Genomic DNA, 11829 nt, shown 5'->3' on the forward strand with positions numbered 1-11829 from the left:
AAAATAAAACCACCACCCAATTGCAGCTAATTTCTTACGGGCTTTTTTGGCATTTTTTTCAGGAATTTCATAGGACTTTTGGATAAGAAACATATGTTTATGTAACTAATTTATGGAGTAGAATCAGTTGTTTTCATTTGGGAATGATGGAGGTTTCCACAGGAACCTGTTTAAACCTAATTGTCTTTCCTTCATCCTATCTCAAGTTTTGGCTAAGTTTAATTACGTTAAACACCAAATGTTATTCTGCTAGCTGGTTATTAGTAGACTACCTCAAATTTTAAGTGCTTTCTCTTTTTTTTAAAGCTTAAGTACGTCTTTACTGGTCTGTTACATCAAATAACTTTATTTCATAGTATAGCTCTTAGTCATAGTCTTTTGAGGTCTGTCTCGCTGGATGTGTTGTAACTCTGAATTTTAGTAGTTTTGCCGCATTCATATGGGATAGGGATGTACATCTTCAGGACAGGTCATTACAGCTAGCTTATTTGTTTTAGAGGTTTATTAGACAACCTAATATACTTTAGCAAAGCTACTTACTAGCATTAAAGACAGGGTACATAAGTCACCTACTTAGGTATCTGCCTCCTGTCAGAGACTTTCAGAACAATGGTTTTTCAAATGCTTTTCCATGATTTTACCCATCCTCTAGGCTAAAAACTGCTTTCATAGCACTTGGCAGGGGAAGAGAGAAGAAGAGAGAAGTAAGGTAAAACTCAGATAATTTTTTTTAAAAAAAATATTTACTTTTTTTCCTTAATAGTGGAAGAAATTATCTCTTCAATGGCTATTTATTGCATTGAGACTCTTCAAAGTGAGTCATTCGTTTGCATAGCAGATCAAGTTGATTCTGAGTAAATCACACTTTTTCCTGTGTTCATCTATTCAGTCATTCACAAACTGACGTGGTATCAGACTAAGAGAGTAAGAAAGTCAACAGCATTGAGCATACATTCAGCATCATGTTAATTAACATAAGTTTTCTAGTGTTACAAGTATTTCATTATTTTATGTAGTGTTAAATGCTAGCACAAAGAAAGATAGCAGCAAAAAAATTGGGGTTGTTTTTACGAGAATTACAAAAGTAACCAAGCTATATATTTCTGTTTCAGTGGACATGAAAGTTTGCAAATGTATAAAAGTTTTATAAGCCCCTTTGAAAATTCCTTACATTGAGCCTAAATGTAAGATACTTGAAAATGCAAAGTCCAAGTTCAGTTCTCGGTCATACGCTGATAACACACATCATTGGTACGAGTAAAAGTAAGTAAACAAACAAGTGCTCAAAAAAAAATTATTGTGCTTAGAATTATGTCACCTTGGAACAGCCTCTGCAAGTTGATTCTTAACAATACAGATCATGAATCTCAGATTTTGAAAATACTAACTATATGCAAAAACTTCAGAGTTTCAGTAGAAAAGAACTTCTTTTCAGTGACAGTTGAAACCTTAACAATATGATTTTTTTTTTTAATGTTAACTAATATTTTGCATTTTTCCTTAATAGAAAGTATCACAGTTAATTTAGCAAAACTGCAGCAAACAGCATCCTAGGGACTGGTTTCAAGTATTTTTGGTTATTTTAAGAATTAACTAGAAGTCACAATGCCTCTTAATTGCTTTTGGTTGAAAATAAGTTGTTGAAAAGCAATAGTTCTAATAGTAAAGACTGGTAAGCTTTTAAACTTAGAAAACTGTGTTTCATTTTCTTCTTAAAAGTTATGTCAGTACAGAAGCTGGACAAGTATTTACAACTAAGTAATTTCAATTTTTTTCCACAGAAAGAGACAGCAGCAACGTAACTCCACTGGAACACAGGGTTATTTAAATCAATTTATACTGACTTTATTAGTATCCAGTTCACTTATAGAGTGCAGGGCACTGTTGTTTCAAAAGAAGTTTGCAAATACTAGCAGTCAAGCTGCCTGAAATTTTCTGCATTTTTTTTTTTAAAAAAGTATTAATGTTTATTCAGAGGTCTGTAATTAAAATATGTACAACTTCATGTGTCTTGTCACTTATTTGACTTGATTTTTACATGTACTGTTAGTCAAAAATTACTCATAGATGCTATATCACGTATTTGATTTGAAAGCAGTCAAAATTTTTAGTGGTTAATAATTAAGATCATGGGGTTCACATGAAAATAGTATTTTCTCTAAGAGCACATAATAAAGTTATTAATATTTTTATGATAAATTTTCTAGCTTAGACAACTATTTTCTTACCTATTGACTGACATAAATATGAAACTTCTTTCCTGCAGTAACAAGAACCTGTTACTATGACTGGGTGAAAATATAACTATGGTGAAAATAGAAGTACAAGAATTACAGAAATAAATGGAGACAGATAGAGTAAGTTTACTGAAAGGTTTTTAATCTTAAGTTTCACGTATTAGGTTTTGAAATATAGAGCTCTCTTCACAGCATAATGAGTAGAATCAACTTTTTTGTTAATACTTTAATGTGGTTGTTTAGAATTTTATGTCTGTCTCCGGCTTGCATTTTGGTCATTTGGTCTTCAAGGCTTTGTAATGAAGCTGCTAGCAAAACAGCAGTAGGCTCAAGGTTGCTTGCAGGCAGTCTCAGCTATGGAAAACTTCAAGACTTAATGTAGAATGTTGCTTATGTTGAAAACTTAAGATATATCCATTTATACATTTTTACTACAGTCAGAACTTACATCAGTAACGTACTAGTGGCTTTGGGACACAGCTTTTGCTAAAACACAATGAGAATATGCAGCTTTTTTAAAAAGAAGCTGCTTTTATTGAGTTTGAGTTGCCTGGTACAGTATGAGAGATGAGAACTTACTGAATTGTAGGGAGAAAAATGGCAGGTTTTTTTCTGACTTAGAACAGATAAATTCACTAGGATCCTAGAGGGTTTATTAGGTTCCTGTTATGGCTGAGACTATCCATGGGAATTTAACTGTGGCTTACAGAAGAGGCTTGTTTGTCAGCAGCAATGCCAGTGAAACTTAATGCATGTTGCCTGTTCTTTTAAGAAAACAGTATTAGGTTCTGGTGGTGAACAGGAATACAGTATAAATAAAAATATGTACAGTAACTTTATTTAATATGATTCTTCAAAATTAACCCGTACATGTTACAACTTGAGACTTACTTTGCATAGTAAGAGGTCCTCAGATTAATTGCTAAAATGACCCAACAATAAATGGAGATGCAAAAGCACAGATTTGTACTAAGAATGTAGACAAATGCAAGAGCACGAGTCACATTTTCAAGTAACTTAACTTCTTTGGGAAAGACGCAGTATTAAATCTGCATGAAAAATGATGCATAGCTTACTTTTGGCAGGTATGATAGCACATCAAGTGTGAAAAATGCCTTTTGGATGTGTGAAAAGAGAAACATTTATTTGCATAAGCAACTAATTTGTCCAGTTTCAAACTCAAGACTTGGAAGTGAAGGATTTTTCCTTACTAAAATATTTTGGGTGATAATGAAAAGACAAATAGATTGTTTAAGGTCACAGACAAAACCCAGCCCTGAATTCAGAAAGGCACATGGACTGCAGCAATATGAGCTGAAAATAGAGTAAGATTACAGCAGGAACTCTCTTATTAAGAAATATTTTGAAATAAGGAGATAAGCATTCATCCATTCTCTATACAGTTTTCCTTACAGTCAGAAAGTGAGGCACACTGCACTTCATGATGCCAACAGAGGAAGTACTTAATGAAATATGGCGACTTCAATGGCATTTTCAAGTATACTTTGTCTAATTGTATTTTAACCATACAAACTAAAGCAGCAAATACAAATCACATTTTCCTTCTTTGAAGCACAGGAGAGGTATGATTATTTGGTATTTATTTAGAATTCCCAGTCTGCATCACCTTGATTTGCAGTAATATGTCCAAGTTCAGTCCCAACTGCTGTTGAGGGCATTGCCAAGAACTCTGATCTGTTATTTTGAAGAGGAGGTGGTAATAGAGACAGCAGTGAATTCTGTGTTTGTTCTTTTATCTAGAAAGAACAAAAGTTAAAATAGGGCTGCACATAAAAGTCTACAAAACCTTGCATCTGACAATTAAAAGCATGTGAAATCAGACCCATGTTCTTGCACGTCACAATACTGAAAATAACAGGATGAGGGGTTTAGCTTTCCTCAGTCTCAAGTTGAATTAGTCTTTCAAGACTAATTACATTAGCTATGCAGTTCTGCTTTAAATTAAGAATATTAACCATTATTATTAGTTAGGCTGACTTTAGTTAAGCCAACTTTATCAAAGGGGAAATGGATTACTCTCGTGCTTCCTATACTCTATCAATACCATTTCGTTAAAAAAAAAAGTAGTAGTTTGAAGCAGATATGCTGTTACAGGATGTATTTTGGCTCCAGCTAACTTAATTATTTTGTAATCCAACTCTAATATTTTGTGGCTTATCTAGGTTATAGCTGTGTCATTTAACAAAATGTAGTAAACTCACCTGTTTGAAGAACGTATGCGAAAGCAAACTGCTTGCTGATGGCCTGGATCATAAAATGAACAATATAATTACGTTTTGGAAAGTAAAATACTACTTTGGAAAAATGGACCAGACTGACAAATCAATTTAAGCTCTGTAGTTTTTCATCCACAGGACGAACATAAAGCATGAGAAAAGCAGCACAGAATTCCTACATTCTGTGCCTCAATTTGTAGTGAAGGCACTGCTGAAGAAATCTATTTTTAAAGGCTTTTTTGCTTTTCTGTTTAACAAGGGAATTTAATGCCTCATTCAGAAGAGACACAGTACTGTAAACATATACTTCAGATTCCTGGTTTTTTTTCTTGAACAAAGTGCATTTTTAAAAATTAATTTTACTTGTTACAAGGTACATTCATATTACAAGAAATTCAGGTGTCAAACAACTTAAAAAGCATGGTTCCTTTGTCAGACAAGATAATTCTTCAATTAAAAAAACAAAAGTAAGTGTAGTGTTTTGCATAGCACTTCTGGTCTGAAATTCTGACTTTAACAGTATTCAAGTAATTACTGTATCCTAAATTGTGGGCTATACTTGGTCTTAGATTGAAGTGACAGAAAATTAGTTTTCAGCAGAAGGTTACCTTTTCTCAGGGTCCTGTTGCAAACAAAGTTCTACCAAGTTGTGGAAAGCAGGTGAAAACGTTTTGGAAAAGGGAATTTGTAGTCTTTCACTGGTCATTGTGCGTGTCATGCTCTCACCAATTCCAGAATCAACACCTGATCGGGAATTCTTCATCCTGGATTCCCCGTGGGGAAGGGTATTTATATCCCAAGGACAGTATGTGGGACCTTTCAGCTTTTGGAGCAGCATCTAGTAGAAAGGAATAGCAGTGTAAGAATTCAACACCTATCCAGACCTATTCAGGCTAAGCTGTGAAACTCCAGGATTATTTGATCTAGAAAGAAGTATGCATATTTGAAATAACAAAAAGCAGCCACCATTTCAGCAGTAATAGCATTGCTTTCTCCGAGTAAAGCAAAAAAAAGCTCAGACTGTTTTGAAGTAGAAATAAGAGTTTAGCATCATACCTGAGTGCGAGGCATATCTTGAAATGGAACATGTCCATTGGCCAATTCACATGCTGTAATTCCCACACTGTAAATGTCAGACTTCATGTTATACCCAGACAAATCCTATGAGAGAAAGAAAACACTACTGGATCACTGATGCCACTGAGCAGTGCTGACAAAAATACAGGTGTCTGTTTCAAGACAGGATTCTAATACCCTGTAATCTATACAGGATTGAAGCAATTAAATCGTGAAACCTCAGGCTTTGTTCAGAAATGTAATGGTTGTACTGAAGACAAGTTTTAAGATCTGCAGTACTTTCCAGGAAGGTCAGGTAAAAAGACTTAGTACAGCACCACCTTACCAACAGCTTTAAAACCAGTTCTCTTTAAGAGAATTACAAATTACTTCTATGTATTTTTAAAAGTTGCAGTTCAACAGCATCCATTGCACTTCTACAAGCAGACTTAAGTTAGAAGCTGAGTACTTCCAGGTAACTTTGAATAAGAAAAATTAAGTGTAATTTATACTAACCTGTCTCAGTAGTTCAGGACTCAGCCAAGGAAGCACAGATGTACTAAACTGGGGGAAATCATATACCACCTTTGACTTTTGTCCATTGTTAACTAAACTGTAGAGGTTGTTTAAGCCAGAGAGAGAAACCAGCCCATCTGCTGAAATCAGAATGTGGCTAGCTTTAATATTCCTGTAACATAAAGTGGTAAATTTTAGTTATAAGAATTACTCAAAGCACTACTAGAGTGGAAAGGCTTTCATATTTCATTAACTTATAGTGAGATGTTAGCATGCAGTTCTATTTAGCAGATTATTTTCATGGAAGTTCTTTACTCAGTATGAGTTGTCATTTTAATACAGCCCAAGAGCGAGGACAGATGATCAGCAAGAAAAAGCTACCAGAAATTGGAGAAGGGCCCTCCTTCCCTGCAAAGGGTGTAAAGTAAGGAAGCCCTTTCTATAAGTTTGATTCTTTTCTGCTTCAAAGAGACAAAGCCAGGCAGATGTATAATCCCCGTAACAACCGGTTTTAAATAATGTATGAATATCATTCTTGTTAAGTTTCTATAAACTTGGTTCTGCTGTATTATTGAAAAAATTCTTTCTGCACTGTCTGACATAAGAAGGTATATAGAAAAAGGAAGGAGACAACACTTAAGCTGAAAATGAGTTTTGAAGTGAAACTACATTCTTAATAAACTGGATGCTGTAATCTGATTCTTACCTGTTGACATTCTCTTACCTGTGAATGTAGCCATTCTGATGCATGTAATTTAATCCTCTGATTGCACCAAACAGAATGTTCCCTATCAAAGCTTCACTCATTCCTTCAGGAAAGTAAGTCTTCAGCAGGTGTCTAGCTGAACCTGAAGTGAAAAAAAACACTAGCTAAGCCTAACAAGTCTTGTTAAATTACTTGTCTATGCTTGCTTCATTGTATACATTCATCAAGAGTGGCATTCTCATCTTTATATTGACGCTCTTGGTACATCAAGAACAGTTACATCGATGCAACTGATGCATCCGTGAGGCAAAGATCACACTCAAGTCATGCTTCTGTTAACTGAAAGTCTATGCCAAACCTGTATTCAATCTAGACAAGTTTTCTGTTGGTAAACGGCAAAGCTGTATAAAGTCAAATACATCTCCCGATTACCATTCCTCACATGGTGGGTGTTAGGACTAAGTGCAATTTAATGCAGTTCAAATACCAGTCTTCACTGGGAAGGAAGATTATGTACAGAAGACTTCTCTAAACAAATGGTTTGGGAAAGTTTGTTTTTTTCTACAAGACAGGAGATGCTTAAAGAAAAACCTCTCATGAACCATGTGGTCCAAATTTTATCAGTCCTTTTTCCTATTCCAAAATTGCAGTTAACAGTTCTTACCATAGGCCATGAATGGGGAGATGACCCAAAGCCAACTACCAGCTGTAAACACCGTCCAAAGTGTCATTACGTTGGGATGCTGGAAAAAGTGGGATAAAACCACCTCATTCTATGGAATTAAATGAAAGTGGATGTGTTAACCACAAGACAACAGTCTTACTAAGCATATTAACTATGTCAGTAATCAGTAGAAAGAACTGTTCCCTGTGTGCATTTATACAAAGTTGCAGGTGATGTGTGTAGCCTGCAACAGAAATGTAAATAACTTGTCTGTAATTGCATTTGTCTCAGGTAAATCTAGTTTGCTCAGAGTCTCAAGTTTTGGTGTTAAATACAGAATACAGAACATGTTTCAAAAGACAAAGTTATACAGTTACAGAAGTATTTCTAAAATACTTGTCAACTGTTTTCTTCAGAAAGGAACTCTCAAATTGACACATGCCTTGTGTTTATATTTTAATCCTCTGGAGGAAAAACTTGACTGAAATGACCCTGTCCAAACACAAAGGCTACCTCTGTTTAGCAACCTCATATGTATTCATCACTATCTTCACCACACTTGTGCAGAAATGCTGCTGCTTTACCTGTAAGGCTTTCAAATGGTCTTCAGAGCAATTTTCTAGGTCTGTGATCCTTACAGCAACTTGCGTGCCTGTAGGCGTGTGCCGTGCAAGGTAGACTGAAGTTAAGTTGTTGAACCTCCTTCCTGAAACCAGAAGTGGCTACCTTAACATTGGAAAATATAATAATCCACCACAAAATTTCCTTCAGATAATTTTTCCTTCAGATAATTTTACAGTTCTAAAATTGCAATTGATAGCAGCATGACCTTTTCTTTAAGAACATCAAGAACTTAAGTAGTTGCAGCAAAATATATCCAGCAAATTAGTTAAAGCATGGCTCTGCTATTTTTAGAACAACTAAAAGTGTTTAAACATTTGTCAGTATCAATTATACATCTAAATGAACAACACTTTCAGCGTGCATATTCATATAAATATATGCATGCACAGTAGGATTCAGGGCAGCCACCCTTAGAACAATCAACTTGGGTAGCCAAGTGACAAGACATGGTATTACTTAATCTTGTATTTATTGTCCACATACTACAGATTTAGAAAACTGACATGCACATGCACAAACATAAAGAGAAAAATGAAGGTAACTGTTGATTTGTCTTGTATCTTAAAATAAGTGTTACTGAAACGTGAGCAATATTCTGCACTTTTCTTACCTAAGAAGACACAAGAATAGTTCTAATCAGCTGATAATACATTTTCCAAACTTAATATTTACTGCAGTTAGCAATAACCTATGTGTGGCATGCATCTTCAGGAACAAGAAATATTTTAAGGTACACTCATGTTACCTATTTCCAGCTGGAGTTCATAGTGAGAGACATTAGAAGAGCAAAATACCATTTCATTCCTTCCCGTAGATGAGGGAATCCAGGCTAGATCAGAATCAGCCTAACAACGAGGAAAAACAGTTCTCAAAATGACTATGTAATTTTTAAACATTTACATGTTTAAAACTAATGCATAAATATCATTAGAATGCTAAGATTAAGTACTCAAGTCAGAACATTCAAGCTGGTGCTTTTACCATTACACTGAGACTTCATTTTATGAGCTACTGGTTTGTTTTTATTTTGTGTGTGTGTGTGTGTGTGTGTGTGTGTGTGTTTTGTTTTTAAACTGGTACAAGATTAACACTTAGTTACCTGTAGTCCTCTAAAGAAGAAGCCTCAAAATACTCTGATTATTTTTGCTGTTAACATTTTAACAAGTACCCTCTAATGAGATTATTTTTAAGATGTACCAGCTTTGTATTTAATGTTGCCAGACAACGTTTTTATTTTCTTCTTACCAGGCATTCATGGAGGCTGCTCTGAGATAGCTCTTCTGGTCTGATTGATTCAACTGGTGTACGTAGAATACAGGAACAGTCCTTGAGAACAGAACCAAGTGAATGTTAGTGGAGTTGCTGCAACTTACTGCACGTGGCAGTGGGAAAACATCAAAAAGTAGCCCCTATAAGCAGGAGTTCAGAAAGTTTTCTGCTAGAAGTCAGGCAGGCAGGAAGTTAAGAAACAGCATAAAGTGCATGCACAACAGACCTACAGATACTCAACAGTCTCTTTCACCGAAAGTTGATACAACGCAGCTTAAACAGCTCAGCACTGTGGAAATCCCCTCAAGCAAGACTTTTCACCAGGACTTTTTCACATTAAGGTACAACTGGGTAACAAGGTACAACTGCCAAAGATTTTTAAACAAACTTACCAAACAAGACATGGAACCGCTTTAGATCAGGGGAAAAGTCATATACACCCATTTATCCTAGAAAAATTAAAGTAGCAATGTAAGATCATACATAAACCTGTGATAAATATAAGTGTCTTTAATCACAATTGTGAGGCATTCCTCTCAGTTAACACACACACAAAAAAAAAAACCCAAAACTACAGCTTTGGGAAAGCCTGCTTCTATTGAGCAGCAATATTCTATCATCAAGCCACATAGATTTCAAACTCCATACTGAGGATATGCAATATACATTCCAACTCAAGTTTTACCTTTTTGATTCATGGGTTTAGAGATACTATTACCACTTCTGAACAATGTAATTGCAAGTTAACTGCATAAGTGCAGAAAGTAAAAAGGAACAGATTCAGGAATCCTTGGCAGTTTGCAGGAAAAGAAGTAATTGTCTGTTGTTTTAAAGGAGCACAGCTGTGCTAGTCAGATCTCGGCTCAGCTGTGTGCAGCTGAACTAGGTCACAAAAAAAACAAGCCAGAAGTGGTTGCACTTTACATTTCACAAGTGAGAGAGGAACTACTATTCTAAGGAATTTGAGTAAAAAAAAAAAACAAAACCAAAAAACAAAACAAACAAAAACAGAGGAACCAACTCAGGTAACTTTCACTTTACTTAGGCTACAGAATCAGCATTCACACTTCTTCACAGATCAGAGTAGCTACTCTGAAAGTCCTCCAGCAGACTTACTTTATGTCTGATGCTTTGAAAGCTTGGGCAGTGAGGAGAGAGATGACTATATCTAATCAGCATATCAAAGCTTCTGAAGTGTAGAGTGGAACTAGATAATTTATTTTAGCTACAAGCAAGTCTTCTACCATGGTGGTAGAAGACCTACTTGTACTGTCCTACTTGGTGGCTGACAAAGTCAGGTCCAGAAGGTAGTTCCATGTTAATATGTAATTATTACTTGAAAATTAGCTTAAAAAAGGTGGACTATGATACCAGAAACTGATCATTTTATTTACCAAGGAGCTAAGCTTGATTATATCCCGCATTTAAATTATGTATGCTATTTAATCAAGGCAACAGTCTTGAAAAGCTAACAAGCTCTCACCATACCACCCTCTGCCAAATATCCAAGCCACTCCTAATCCTTAGTATTTTTACCCTGAAAATCTGCTTGAAGTATAGAAATACTGCAATTTCTTATTAAAGATGAAAAATAGACACAAAAGAAGATCCTTAGTAGGTGTTGGGCACCTTCAGAGGATCAGGCCTTGACTTACCCAACTTCACTGAGGAAGTCTGTGGCCGAGTAGAAGGAAAAAAAAAAAAAACCAAAACAAAACAACAGGTGCTTCCAGATACTGGCCAGCACTGTAATGACTAGACATAGACAATCCTTCTCCTACCTGGAAAGGAGATAACCTCATTCCATTATACAAGATAATTTATTCTGTTGCCTGGAATATGAAACCACAAAAGCCAAGCTGAAGAATAAAGTCGTAATAACTATGATACACTAAAGTAAAATCATTGGAGAATTTGTTCAAAGGCTTATAGCCAGCCAACAGAAACATCTATGATCCACATTTTTTCAAATAACATTATAAAAGTACCATTTTTATTTTTCTTATGTAGTTTAACATTGCTTCAATTTCAAAAGGGTTTTGGATCATGTCCATACATAAACCTTTTCCCTGTTTCCACATTTTGCTTTCTGTATCACAGCCTTTTTTTGCTCTGCAGATAGTGACAGTATTGCACAGCTCAACGGACACATTCACCCCAGCTTGGCCAAAGCTTCATATGCCATGAAAAATGCGGTGGAGAAAGAAAAACCAAAAAACGTGCCTGTGAGCTGGGAGAGTGCGGAGGCTCTGGAGCCCAAAGCCCAGGTACGGTGAACGCACGTCACTGGTTCAGCTGACGCTGGGCTGCAGCTCCTACTTCACGACTGGAGTGACTGAGGCAGCTCCCGATCGTGTATCTCGAGTTAAATGATCCGTCCGTGACAAAAGTAACGGAACGCGAGAAAATGACGCCCCACAGTCTCTCCCAGGAGAGCTGCTCACTTGGTCCGTTAAACTCGTACCTTGCTGTCCCCCGGCGCCCCCGCCTCCTCCCGCGCCCGGCGGCGGTTTAACGGCG

At 36.0% G+C, this 11829-nt stretch overlaps 1 protein-coding gene across 1 annotated transcript; it reads right to left on the reverse strand.

Moving 5' to 3' along the window:
- Window positions 1-3367: 3367 nt before the first annotated feature.
- STRADB (STE20-related kinase adaptor beta) lies at window positions 3368-9713 on the reverse strand. Its single transcript, XM_009705309.1, has 11 exons — window positions 9702-9713; window positions 9286-9366; window positions 8786-8885; window positions 8001-8122; window positions 7417-7525; window positions 6771-6894; window positions 6047-6218; window positions 5531-5635; window positions 5083-5312; window positions 4460-4502; window positions 3368-3994 (listed from the first exon to the last, which is right to left on the reverse strand). Exons 1-11 carry the CDS (start codon window positions 9711-9713, stop codon window positions 3842-3844), a joined length of 1251 nt encoding a protein of 416 aa, XP_009703611.1. The 3' UTR covers window positions 3368-3841.
- Between the last annotated feature and the right edge of the window lie 2116 nt (window positions 9714-11829).

Source organism: Cariama cristata, unplaced genomic scaffold, assembly GCF_000690535.1.
Source record: "Cariama cristata isolate BGI_N322 unplaced genomic scaffold, ASM69053v1 scaffold25948, whole genome shotgun sequence".
In the NCBI taxonomy this organism is placed as follows: Eukaryota; Metazoa; Chordata; class Aves; order Cariamiformes; family Cariamidae; genus Cariama; species Cariama cristata.